General features: G+C 49.3%; 1 protein-coding gene across 5 annotated transcripts in view; it reads left to right on the plus strand.

The window, feature by feature from the left end:
- The window catches only part of map3k12 (mitogen-activated protein kinase kinase kinase 12), a 58,172-nt gene extending 44,856 nt beyond the window's left edge, over positions 1–13,316 (plus strand). For all 5 annotated transcript variants that reach the window (XM_006629369.3, XM_015344121.2, XM_015344119.2 and 2 more), the window contains 8 exons: positions 883–991; positions 2,549–2,658; positions 3,085–3,201; positions 4,035–4,172; positions 4,653–5,352; positions 6,283–6,353; positions 8,543–8,831; positions 10,299–13,316. In XM_006629369.3, coding sequence (XP_006629432.2) covers positions 883–991; positions 2,549–2,658; positions 3,085–3,201; positions 4,035–4,172; positions 4,653–5,352; positions 6,283–6,353; positions 8,543–8,831; positions 10,299–10,397 — 1,633 coding nt within the window. In that variant the 3' untranslated portion in view covers positions 10,398–13,316. The remainder of the gene's footprint in view (positions 1–882; positions 992–2,548; positions 2,659–3,084; positions 3,202–4,034; positions 4,173–4,652; positions 5,353–6,282; positions 6,354–8,542; positions 8,832–10,298) is intronic.
- The last annotated feature ends 730 nt before the right edge of the window (positions 13,317–14,046 follow it).

Below are 14,046 nucleotides of genomic sequence, written 5' to 3' on the forward strand. Positions count from 1 at the left end.
TGGGGGCAAGGCAGGGTACACCCTGGACAGGACGCCAGTCCATCACAGGACAGACAGACACCCACTCACACCTAGGGGGAAATTACTCTTTTAGCAATTAATTAGAAATAATTGCAGATCAGCAAGCTCCTTAATGCAGTGAACTATGTAATCATGGACTGTTGAACGGCACTTTTTGGAAACGTCTCCAGCATTCATTAAACAGAGTTATTCTATATGAGGAAAACCTCACGCTCACCAGCTGCGTCGCCGAGGGCTACAGGTCGCCCATCTTCAGGCTAGAATGCTCAGTGAGACTGCGAGAAGACCTAGCTGAAGGAGAAGTTAGAAAGCAGTTTCTGCCACTGCTGGCATTTCAGGGGTGAAAAAAGCACAGGAAACCAGGAAAATGTCAGGTGTACACTTTTTTATGGTGGAAGGTTTGATGAATACTGTCCTAAGCCTACAGAAACACCTCTCAACGCCTTCTGTACTAGATTAACCAAGACTATGTCTAACAAGACTATATTCTAATTGCTTTATCCAGTTCAGAGTCACAGGAGAGCCAAAATCTATCCCAGCAAGCAACAGGTGCGAGGTAATACACACCCTGGGCAGGACACACATAGACACACATTCACAATTTTCCAAGAAGCCAATTGACACAAAAGGGCCAATTTTCCCAGCCGCTGGACTGTGGGAGGAAACCTAAGCGAACACAGGGCAGAACACGCAAACTCCTCGCAGACAGGAGGGTGGCGGCTGGTTCGGGGCCCAGTCAATCCTCATTCCCTCCGCGGGCGTGATGGACACTCAGATCGAGATATCCTGAGTGGTGGCGCCCTACATGCACGGAGACCCAGGAAGCCCTAAAATCTCCTCCTCTCCCCTCTCTGTCCCCAGGAACTGCAAGCCCAGGAACAGGCCCTCCTTCCGGCAGATCCTCCTGCACCTGGACATCGCCTCGGCCGACGTGCTGTCCACCCCGCAGGAGACCTATTTCAAATCCCAGGTACCTTCCCCCGCTCGCCCAATCACCGTCGATGGAAATCAAACAGGGGGACGCCCTCACCTCCCCCCACACACACCCCACTCCTCCTCTCCATTCAGCATGGTGACGCAAATGACCGAAATGATGAAAAGCCTCCCCCGTCTGACCTCGCCCCCACCCCCTCCTGCAATTGATTCCCCCCGGCCAGCGTGACGTCAAGAGAGCCCTGCAGCACTGATGGGCCCCATTGATTGCTTTAATAGCAGCCGAGCGGCAGGCTGGGTCCTGGACTGTCAGGAGAGTCCATTAGCTTAATCATCACAACCCTCCCCCCCCTCCACACTCACACTCCCAATGCCTCCTGCTAACACACACACACACACTCCGCACAGGACAGGACAGGATTGCGATGCTGCAGTGAAAGGCAAGGTTACAAGGAGGTAGCGGCACTGCTGCTGCAGAAGACACCGTCCTGTTTGAACACCTTTCAGAGTCTTTTGAGGGGGCATGCAGCTCTAGGACTTCATGTCCCACATGCTCTTCAACCTGGCCGACTTCTCACATGAACTCTTAGTGCAGTTAAAGTCATTCAGATCCGGGGGGGAGTGAAAAGTGAGGGACCCAGCAGGTGGGGGTTCTGAATCTGTCCGCCCCAGATCTGCTGAAAAAAGGGCTCAGCGGCGTAAGCCAGGATTTTATATTTGAGGTGGTACCACAGGACACCTATGGAGGTGGAGGGGGGCATTTTTCAATCAGATTATTTTCCTTCTAAAACAGGATGCACTACTAAGAGGTGTCCTGCTATTCTTCTCTGCACCAGTAACTGTGACAACCCCTGTTTGACCTTGCGGGCCAGAGCCAATATCTCTTGCAGATTTCTCCAAGCGGCAGGGTAACCATCTAGAGATCTGATGCATATTTGCCTCACCAGTCATTTGCAATACAGGCTACACGTATGCTCTTAATAATAATAATTCCTTACACTTATTTAGCGCTTTTCTGGACACTCCACTCAAAGCACTTTACAAGTAATGGGGACTCCCCTCCACCACCTATGTGCAGCCCCACCTGGATGATGCAACAGCAGCCATAGTGCTCCAGTACACTCACCACACACCAGCTATCAGTGGGGAGGAGAGCAGAGTGATGAGGCCAGTTCAGAGAGGGGGATTATTAGGAGGTCATGATTGGTAAGAGCCCGGGGAATATTTGGCCAGGACACCAGGGTTACACCCCAACTCTTTTCGAGAGACGCCCTGGGATTTTTAAATACCACAGAGAGTCAGGACCTCGGTTTTACGTCTCATCTGAAGGACGGCGCCTGTTTACAGTATAGTGTCCCCGTCACTATACTGGGGCATTAGGACCTGCACAGACTGTGGGGTGAGTGACCCCTACTGACCCCACTAATACGTCTTCTGGCAGCAATCTTAGATTTTCCCAGGAGGTCTCCCATCCAGGTCTCCCATCTTTTGTTGGCAAAGGGAAGACAGTGTGGGATTTTAGGCGGGCAGCAGCGGGGGTGGCGGAGCCGCATGTAGGAGCTGGGGCTGACCAGCCGCGTGCTGTCTATCGCAGGCGGAGTGGCGCGAGGAGGTGAAGCAGCACTTCGAGAAGATCAAGTCGGAGGGCACGTGCCTGCACAGGCTGGACGAGGAGCTCATCAACCGGCGCCGGGAGGAGCTGAGGTATCCCACCTGGGGGGGCGGGGTGCTGTCACCCCAGATTCTGCAGGGCGTCTATGCGGTGTACAGTGTGACATTTCCAGTTTTGGAGCCCCAACACCCAAGTGTACAGTTTGTATATGTAGAAAAACCCCGAAGTTGCTTATATTATAATAAAGCACAGGGCAGAGCCATTGACAGAAACTGGAAATAAGCGTTTTCACTCTCTGACTGCAGTTTCAAAAAAAGTGCATATTTTGGAAAAGGATGTAACAATAAAAAGCATATTTATAAAAACAGTTTTGTGAGTGGAAAAGCGATGCATTGCCCATGAATGTGGGGCAGCAGAACTGGTAGATGAGCCGGCGTGGTGTCTAAACAGCACTCTGCTGCCCTGTGGGGCTCCAGGTGAAATGGCTGACACCGCGGTCTTGCTCCCGGTGCTCGCAGGCATGCCCTGGACATCCGAGAACACTACGAGAGGAAACTGGAGAGGGCCAACAACCTGTACATGGAGCTCAACGCCGTCATGCTGCAGCTGGAGCTCAAAGAGAAAGAGCTGCTCAGGTAAGGTGGGAGAGGCCCCAGGGTGCAGGGTGTAGGGCACGGTGTGAAGGGACAGGGTGTAGGATTCAGATGAGGGGACAGGGAGCAGGGTGCAGGGTGAAGGGGAAGGGAGAGAGGACTGGCTGGGGGATGCGGGGTGGAGGGTGAAGGGGCAGAGTGTAGGTTACAGGGACAGGTACAGGGAACAGTGCACAGGGCGCCCACCATCCCACTGCAGAAGCCCTCCTGGGGCTGGTGGATCAAGGAAAATCTCCTGAGGCTGGGTGGAGGACCGGGGTGCTCTTAGATCTCATTCTGGATGTGTGCATGTGTGGAAATGTAGCTGTAAATCTTACCATAGATCTGACATTTTAGCTGGTGCAGCATGGTCAAATGTTGTTCCTTCTTGACAAGAAGTGTGTAACTAGCATTCTTCCATTTCTGCATGTTAGTATATGGTTCTTACTTGTGTTTCTCTTTTAATTGAAAAAAAAAGTCTCCAGGAGTATTTGGGCAGCTCCTGCAGTCAGTGCATTGTCAGACGGGATGTCATGATTAGGATTGGGATGCGGGCTGGGAACTGTATAGGGTTGTTCAGGATCCTCCCTGCACTGCCTTTGGGGTTTATGTGGTTGCACCAGGAAAGTGTGGGATGTTTTGATGGGCGCAGAAGGTATGCTGATGGGAAAGTATGGGTGAAGCAGGAGTAAGCAAATACCCCACAATCTGTAAAAGCATGTGCCGTATGTTTAACCCCCTCCCATACCCCGGGAGCACAGCAGGGCATCCCGTCCTGTCCAGCCTCTTCCTGCTGTGTGATGTTGCTGACTAGTCCCCCCACCTGTGTTCCCCAGAAGAGAACAAAACCTGGACAAGAAGTACCCAGGGCTCTTCAAGCACCACAGCTCGCGCCAGGGAGGGCCCTCCAACTCCATGGAGAAGCTCATCAAGAAGCGCAACGTCCCGCAGAAGCTGCCCTCCCACAGCAAGCGGTGAGCAGCCCCTGGCCCCCTCTCCCTCGGCCGCTTCCATGTGTGTCTTCGCCTGAGTCCCGCTCCGGAGCAGTTCCACCCAGTCAGCTGCGGGATCTTACCTGTAATGTTGGTTGACGATTTGAAGACGGGAGGCTTTTTTTGAGTTCATTTGCATAGAGATTAGAAACGTTATAGTGTCTGCAGCTCTTGTCCAAAGCAGTGAAAAGCGGTTTTGTTTGCAATTTTTTGAAAGATCTAATACAAAAGAAACAGCAGGACAATTTATTTGAAGGGTATGATTTATGGGGAGGAAGTAATGGAGAAACAGATGACCGAGAAGCTGTTCACACACTGCAGGTTATTAAATAACCCTCAACACAAGAAGGAAGATAGATGTTCCTCTGTAGTTTGAAATAGATTTCCTTTTACCTGAAACTGATGTGATGTTCAGTTGCTTGTCCTTCAGTTTCTCCCTCTTGTCTCTCTCTCTCCCCACAGGCCAGACATCCTTAAGTCGGAGGTGATTCTGCCCAAGCTGGACTCTTCCATGACCCAGGTCACCATCCCTGCCTGTCCCAACAAGGGCTCCACATCGCCGGGTCGGTCCCGGAGAGGAAAGACCCGCTACCGCAAGGCAGGGGGAAAGGGCAGCAGTGGAGATCTGGCAGGGCTGAAGGCTGCCCTCTCCCCGGCTTGTCGGGACCCGGCCGCACTGCCCACAAAGCACCTGGACCCTAGTGCCGCCCTGCGCGGGCTGCAGCACGACCTCCTTCTTAAAAAGATGTCCTCCTCTAGCCCAGACCTCATCTCCACGACCTTGGAAGCCGAGGAACGCAACAGGGGAGAGCCTGGCTTGGACGGGGGCAGTCTCAGTGCTTCCGCGGGGCTGGAAGGGGCCGTGGCGGCCGAACCCGGGGGCGGAGCCGACGACCTCACGGAAACCCCGCCCCGCAGCGACACGCCCAGCGAAGACGCCGCCTCCATCCCGTTCTCCAGCAGCCCCGATTCGCCCTGCGGCAGGGGGGGCGCCACGGGGCGGAGCTCAGTGCTGGGCCAGCCCCGCCTCCCACAGGAGGGGGAGGAGAAAGAGGAGGGGGCTGGAGTGAGCCGAGCTCCAAGGGGAGCAGCCGGGGGCAGCAGCCAGCAGCACCTAACTCCTGCAGCTATTCTCTACAGGGCAGCCGTTACCCGTAAACAGGTACTGAGAATCCCTAAGCAAATCCTGTAGTTCCTATACTCTAGTGTACTAAATTATTCTGATTCTCAAAAACACTTCAGGCCTCTCTCCCCCTTGAACCACTCTAATGATTATATTTCAGCAGGTATCAACCGCACGCGTCATTTATACCCTGTACAGTCTCTGATGTGCTTTAGAAATCATTCCAGGGCGTTTTGCACAAGAACCTTATTCAGATTTAATATTCCCAGAGACCTCTTGTTATAGTGGGAGGGAGGCATCCCCCCAGAAAAAAATTCCATCACCCTGACATAACAAAAACCTCATTCGGGTGTCCATTAAAGGTAAAATTTCATAAGAACATACATGAAATGCTACAAAGGAGAAGTTAAATGAGCTGGGTTCTTCACTCATCTGAGACAGACGGGAGGGGGAGGAAGGCCTGACCTTAGCCCCCAGGAGGGAATCTCTGCCACTGTGTGCAGCAGGAAGACCGGACAACCATGGTTAGCTCAGCGCGATCTGGAAATATCCCGTTTCGCGTCTCGAGAACGTCAACATACGTTTCAAAGCGCTCATGAGTTACTCGTGTGGAACAGTTCGGTTTATTTTGAAATTTCATCGCAGGACAGACACAGACACACACAGGGCTAATTTTCCCGGAATCCAATTAACCTATCAGCATGTCTTTGGAAGAAATCCATGCAAACACGGGAGAACCTGCAAACTCCCCACAGAAAGAACCCCAGGTCTGGAATTGAACCCGGGGTTCCAGCACTGCGTCACTGTACTGTCCAAATAAATGTCAGACTGCAGTACCCGATGTGGTGATAACCTTGAAACAACTATTTTTCACAATGTAACACAATTGTTAACTCATGACATACCAGTGGGCCAGTCAGGATAACAGGGCGAAACGTGTGACCCGTTCCTCTCTTGTCTTGCTGACAGAAAAGGGGTGTGTCTTCAGAGGAGGAGGAGGGGGAGGTGGACAGTGAAGTGGAGTTGCCACGGAGACAGAGGTGAGCGGTTTATGGCAGATGTGTCGCGGTGCTCATCTGCCCTCTCTAGAGCAGAGAAAAGCCTATGATCTCCCCCAGGTTCTTGTGTATTTTTAGACTTCAAATGCAATCGGACCTTTGTGAAAGTCTTAGGAAAAGAAGAAGATTACCTGAATATATGTATAACTCGAAGGCACATTTGGATTATTTAATTAACAAAATAATCCAAACACAAGTCAATGTGCACGTGTGAATAAGTCTGAACTGTTGGATTCAGTAACTGGTGACACCTTGAGCAGCCAAGACTTAACTAGACCTTTTCTATTCCTGGAGCTTTCAGTTTCTCACACCGACTTCAGGATTTCTGGCCCTTTCTTCCTTCCAGAAGTGCAGAGGGTGCCCTTGCCTGAAGAGCTCGCTTGAAGTCAATCACTGGAAACCGGCTGAGGCCCCTATTGCTTAGCAGTTACTGAATAAACAGGTTCTCAGACATCTTCACACAACGATATCATCTTGTTAAATAATCCAAGTATATCTTCTCTCTCTTTTTGTTGGACGTTCCATCAGGTTATCTGCATCATTTAATCAGGTTTAATTTTCATCTTTCATTTAAAAGGGGAACTGCGGTCCCAATTTCTCAGAACAGTTATTAAATCTCGGTAACAAAATATATTTATTGATGGTAGAGGGGGGAAAAAAAAGACAATTTTCAAATTAAGCACAAAATCGTGAACTTTGTGAAAGTACTGCAAGTGGCCATGTTGACGCAAACCCCCAGCGAGAGCTCCACGACATTGTGACGTGATGAGGCCCTTCCTGCTCACTAGTCACTGTCCTGACTGATGTCATGTGATGTACGAGCGAACAAGTACAGGTTGTGCAGCACACATTTCAGTGCAGAAATGTTCCAACACGATCTGAATGCATGAATTAACAAGTAGGTTCCAGTTACCGGCAAAACTCTCTTGAACTCGAGAGCATTATTTCTATTGGATTAAGAGAGATGTATTCAGAGGCCTGCTTGTTTAACAGTGTAATGGGGCCACTTCATCTCACTGGATGTTTTCTTGCCTCTTTCTGAATAGCACAATATGGCACTGTGCACACCTGGGGATTTAGTTTATTCTGTGCTATAAATCTGATGTTTTACAAGTTACTGCGTACATTTGGCTTTTATTCTGGTTTGAAATACACTCAATAATACTGATTCTTTCTATAAATATAAAGATAGCATTGCAGTTCCCCTTTAAACGTTCATGAAATCGCGTTCTGTTTTAGATCTAAAATGTACAAGAACCTCTAGAGGGGTTCACAAACCTTTACTCTGGTGGGGAGGGGATGCAGAGAGGGGCAAAATATTGAAAGTCTCTCTCAGAACACCAGTTTGTAATGTGATTTGTTTTTTGTATTTTTATAGAGTTTGTAAAGACTCAGTACCAGAACAACACTAATCAGATTCTGTACTCTGAGATGTGTCTGTCAACACTTAACATCACTGCTCATGAAAGCAGGGTCTATGCCATCTCAGGCAGTAGAGCTCCGTTTTCTCACTTGGGGTTTATGTCCGTATCATAAATGTGTGCGTGACATTGTTATCGAGGTGTGGAGTCTAATTCTATCAGCAGCAATGAAGTTAGAAAATAAATGAAACAGCTATGTTTGCACAGATATTTATGAGCGTTTTTGTTAATACTTTGTCCAGCAGTGCACACAGTCAGCAATCACTTCTCTGTTCAGGTTTCTTTGTACAGGATATTGTTGCAACAGCCCATCCACTATAAATGACCCATTTTCTATTCAGTGCAAGGTCCATCTTCCCTCATATAACTCACAAAGCATGACAGAGAAACATGCATTTTCAAGTCTCAGGTTTGCTCCAAATATGACACAATTAGCCAGCCTCTGACAGGGGTACTGCAGCACATGAAAGCAGTGGCGCTTTGCAGAAATGCGAGACAGTGAAAAAAATCAAATATGTTCAAGTTTTACTAGAGGTATGAACAGCTACAAGCTAGGACTACCTGCACATTTAGGAACATGTAGCGATTCTCCATTGAATCAATGGTGGAACAACACAGGAAGATCATAGATTTTAACACGCTCAGCATCTGGTGTGCAGCAAACAAAATATGCCAGGGTGGGCCGCCAGCGGGACGGGGGATGGGCAGATGAGCTGGCATCAAGTCCTTGTTGGTTCTGCACCCCTGCAGGCGGCCGGCAGGCATGACGAAGTGCCAGTCCCTGTCCACCTTCAGCTCGGAGAACCTCTCGGTGTCGGACGGCGAGGAAGGCAACACCAGCGACCACTCGCACAGCGGGACCCCGGACGTGGTCAGCACCAACACGGACGAGCGGCTGGACGACAAGTCGGACGACCTGCTGTCCCAGAGCTCCGAGATCCCGGTGGACGTGCTGCAGCAGTCGGACGGGCTCTCGGAGAAGGAGGCCGCGGTGCGCGAGGTCAAGACCCAGCTCAACGCCGAGCAGAGCGCCTACGAGGTAACGCCACTGTCCGCCACAACCCCAACCTCCCCCCCGATGCCTGCTTAACAGCGAGTCGTACAGCGAGGATCTGCGGACCTGATCCCAGGGATCTGCTGTCTCTTTCTCAGTGTATCCCTGCTGAGCTCCGCCTGGCTTAATGGTCACCGTAGCACTCCAGCAACGATAGGTTACTGATCCTTGACCAAGTCATGCTACAATAAAAATGCACCTCCTGAGTGGTAATGGCGCTGTATAGTTTCCCTAGACTATATACTGTAGCTGTGTTAATAAATATCCAGCTTCTGCACAAGCATCTGTGTCAGGCCCTGCACCATTTTGTCCATCGACCCATTTTCTAATGGATTTCTCCAGTTCGGGGTCGTGGAGGAGCCAGAGCCTATCCCAGCAAACAACAGGCGCAAAGCAGGTTACACGCCAGTCCATCGCAGGGCATAAACAGACACAGACACAAACACACTCACACCAGGTACAGTTTTCCCAGAAGGCAGTTAAACTACCAATATGCCTTTGGACCAGGGCATGCATAAGGCAACCTATACAAACATGTGGGGAACTTACAAACTCCACCCAGACGGGACACTATGGGGTCCCAGCACTGCCTGCATGATTTTATAAACCTCCTAAAATACCTCTTCTTCACTAGATGCAACTGACCATACAAGAATAAAGACACTGCTGTCCATACAAACTCCTCATGCACTGTCATCAATTGCGCCCCATAACAGTAAATATGACTGTTTACTATAACAATTTATTAGAGAGGCCATTTAAAAAAAAGCTCAGGCAAAACCACAATATGAAACCTTCAATGTAAGCGACTCTGACTTAAAGAAAAATAATACTAAAGCTTATTAGAATAAAAAATGGAATTGTGTGCTGTCGAGTGAAAACAAATGTGTTCTGACAGTTTAGAAAACAGTCCTGAAAATCCTCTGAACCTTCCACCTTCTGTTTTGGACCAAAGACACGTTTTCATCCCTGTTTCTTCAGCGGAATTGCACAGTTTTGAAAGTGCCATTCCAGCAAGGGGGAATTTCGCCTTGGGTGAAGAGCACTCAGCTGAGGGCCTTCTCACCTGGGACAAGGTGCTAGAAAAACCAGCTGACGTTTATTGGGGGTTTGAAAAATGGAGGAGGCTTTGCAGCTCGGCGAAAAGCTTTAGAAACTTTTCAGGGTATTCCAGGAAATCCCTTCACGAATATAGGTTTCTTAGCATTATGTTCTATATTAGTGGCACTTTTCCTCTGCTGCAATGTGGCCTCTGTTGTCACATAAACAGAAGGTCACATGACCTCTCTGCCGTGATGCGTATGAAAGGTCACATGACCACTGCTGTAACGTGTATGAAAGGTCGCGTGACCTTTTCTGCATCCCCATAGGTCATGTAACTTACCACATCAACCTAGAATCCAGATAGAGCCCCTGTTGGTTCTAACACTAAGCTTTATTCCCCCCTTTCAGAACCCATCCCTCTACGACGACTCGGACTGTGACAGCGCCGAGCTGGACCACTCGGGCAGCGCGGAGGCCAGCCGTCCCTCCAACACTGTCACCTGGTGAAGACCCCAAGGACCCCTTTCCCACCAGGCATCTGTATATATCCCCCCGGCCCCTGTGGGGGCCAGTCTCACCCCATTACCAACCCCCACAGTCCCTGGCCAGCACCCCCCTCCACTCCTGGGGAACAGGGGGGCTTCTTTTCATCCTTAAATTTTACATTTTTAAAAAATAGCTACTTATTTATGGACTGATGATTCTGACTGCGCAGGTGAAAGGAGAGGGAGGGACGCTGGTCTGGTTCAAGGCTGGTTCTGGGCTGGAGCTGGTCTGGTTCTGAGCTGGGCTGGTTCTGGGCTGGGGCTGGTCTGGTTCTAGGTTGGTTCTGGGCTGGTTCTAGGCTGGAGCTGGGTTGGGTCTGGGGTGGACTGGTTCTGGTTCTAGGCTGGAGCTGGGCTGGTTCTAGTCTGGTTCTGGGCTGGGGCTGGACTGGTTCTAGGCTGGTTCTGGTCTGGGGCTAGCCTGGTTCTAGGCTGGTTCTGGGCTGGTTCTAGGCTGGAACTGGGCTGGTTCTGGGCTGGGATGGTTCTGGTCTGGAGCTGGGTTGGTCCTGGGGTGGGCTGGTTCTGGTTCTAGGCTGGTTCTGGGCTGGCACAGGTCATGAGCGCTCACCATGGTCCTGGACGGCAGCGGCTGTTGGTCTACACAGCTCTTCCCTGGGCAGGAACGCCTCTCAGGAGCCGCTCTCTTTTCGGCGCAGAAGCAGGCGATAGTCCAGGCCCGCGGGCCACAGGGTCGACACCCTAACTTCCAGAAAGCTTGGGAAAGGTCAAAGAAACACGGCGCTCCCGATATTCATATATATATATATTTATAATTTTATTGTCCTTCTGCTGCAGAGCCCGAAAGAACAACCGTTGTTTACATTTTTATTTTGTATTTCCGTTCACACTCCCAGCTGTCTTTTTTATATTCAGGGAACTGCATTTTCAAGGTTTACGTTGTCGATTTGGATGTTTTTCTTTCCTGTAAATAGTTCAGGTCTCTACACTGTACAAAGAGAAACATCTGAGAGACGGTATACTCTACACTGTAAAACACACTGGTGCTGATGCGGCGGCAGAGAGACACGGGTGCGGGGCGGTATTCCAGCTGCTGTAACTTCCAGGCAACACCGAGTCGGGGGGTGTGAGTGAGGTGGGGGGGGGATGGGGGGGAGGGGCTCCCAGTCCTGGTCCTGGACAACCCCACACTGCTGCTCATCATTCCAGTGCAGCTCCCTTAGAGCAGCGCTGCCTTAATTCAGACTGCGGGCAGCACGACGGTACATTGACCTCAGCATGCCTCACAGCGCTGGGGCTCCACGTCTCATGAATAATAGAATTAATAATAGTAATCTTATTTGATACAGCACCGTTAGAGGTGGCTTCTCAAAGCGCTATATAGAATGACAACAACAAAAAAGAAAAACTCCATGACATACACAAGGAAAAAACACGAGAGGAGACAGTAGATGGGGGTACTGTATACGGTAGGAACATAAGGGGGGGTATGTAACAGAATCAATTAAGTTAAACCCCTTCTAAAGAAGAATTCCGTACCTTGGGTGCCCTCTGTGTGGAGTCTGTATGCTCTCCCTGTTTCCTCCCACAGTCCAAAATCATGCTGGTAGGTTAATTGGCTTCTGGGAGAACGGCTTCCTGTGCACGTGGACTAGTGTCCCATCCAGGGTGTAGCCCGCCTTGTGCTCCTTGCTTATTGAGGAGCTGGCTCCCCTGCGACCTTGAATTGGAAGAAGCGCTTAGAAAACGGACAGATGGAGCTGTCTGCCTATTTTCAGCTTTTTAAACACGTTGGGAGGGAGGGAGGTGGGGGGGCAGCTTTCACTTATTTTATTTCATAAGCAACGTAAGACCTCAAACATTTGAGTAGAAAAGAAAACTTGTCAAAATATTACAACCGAGGAACGCATCAGCGCTTCAATGAGGTGATGAAGGTGGGCTGGAGCGAGGTGTGAGGGGCTTTCAAAAAAAAAAACACCAGGACTGGTGGGTGACCTCTGTTCTGTGGGAACTATTACAAATACAAAATTACACAAACCATATGAAAGTATTCCAAAAGGAAAACAATCCCTTTAAGGTTCTGCTCAGGTGCACCTATATGCAACTGGAACTGTTTGGCACAGAGTGCCACAGGCATGCAATTCAGATTCACTGCATGGGCTCAGCTCAGGACACCGGAGAGAGACAGGGGCACGAATTGGGCTGCAAGGGCTCGTTGGACAGGGCGAGAGCTGAACCTGGTTAGGAGATTTCTGTGCTGCCCCTTGGCACTCTCTCTGGTGTCAGACCCAGAAGCAATACCAAACCAGACTAACCTAAGGTTTAAGGGCAAAGGGGGGTGGGGGGGGGGGTGGAGGCAATGGCCTTCAAAAACAAAGCGAGATCTTTGTTTTTAAACTGTATGAATGAACGTTGGAGTGTGCAGCTTACAGCAAGTTAAGCCAAGTCCAACCTTTCTTTTGCAAGTGAACTCAAAAGTACCTCATCCAAGCAGACTACTGTTATGATCCCCAAACAGTAGGTTTTTCTACACCTTCTAAAACGAGCACTTCTAACCTATCACCTTGAATTAAACAAAAGCTTATATATTTTGTATCTGGATGCAAGACCTAAGAAGCTCTGACCCTCAAGCGTTTCGCAAATCATGATTTGTACCGAGACTTTTACGGGTGTTGCCAGCACAGTTAGGGAATACTGCCCTCTGGTGTTGAAAGGAGGCATTTGTAGGAAGTTTCCAATCATACTCTGGAAGCCATAAATCTCAGCCTCGTTTTAAAAATGTAATTGTTAATGTTTTGTTTTGATTTTTTATACCGCATTATGTATTGTATCTGTGTACTATAGGAAATGTATTTAAAAAAAAGAATGAGAAAAGGAAAACATAAAAGAGAAATTAAACTGCACTCTGTTAGAACAGAAACCTGAAGGCAGTTTTTTTTTTGTTCCAAGCAAAGCGTTGCATGTAATCACCAATCTGAACGTTTTAGCCTTGAAACACACATACCATCATCTTCCCATCCCTCCTTAGGAGCAGTTGAATTACTAGAATATAATAAATACAAGTACTAGAACGCTAGAATGGAGTTTTCTAGGAGCACGATGTGTGAAGCCGTTACAAATGATCAAATTGCCAGTCTGCGACTGCCTGGGCCAAGCTACTGCTTATTTAGTTCAAGCAAGAAGCTGCGTCAGGATGCGTAGGCTGCAAAGGAGCAAGTAAAGGTTTAATTCTGCACTGAAAAGAGAAGAAACCACATTTTAGGTATGAAGTCTTCTTTGGGACACATCCAAAGTGAAGAAGGCTGTTATGTTTTTTTCTGCTCTTTTTCAGCATGGAATCAACCTTTACTTGTTCCCACTGCTTCTTTAAACCACCTTTGCAGGGCCAGCGGGGGTCTCAGCACCGGGGGGTTACATCGTTTAAAAACAATCCAACAAGGTGTAAAAGAAAGGACTGGGACTGTGCAGAATAGCCCTGCATTTGCAAAACATGCATTTGCAGCTTATTTTGGCATCTCGCACCCAGGATGGAAATTCACTGGTGCCCTGCGATGCCGGTGCTCTAATCACATCAAAAATGAATGGCATTTTTAATTTTCTCTCCAGGGTCCGTGCACCGCCGTTTTGACAGCACCTTGCTTTTAAGGCGT

This window comes from Lepisosteus oculatus, chromosome 1 (assembly GCF_040954835.1).
Source record: "Lepisosteus oculatus isolate fLepOcu1 chromosome 1, fLepOcu1.hap2, whole genome shotgun sequence".
In the NCBI taxonomy this organism is placed as follows: Eukaryota; Metazoa; Chordata; class Actinopteri; order Semionotiformes; family Lepisosteidae; genus Lepisosteus; species Lepisosteus oculatus.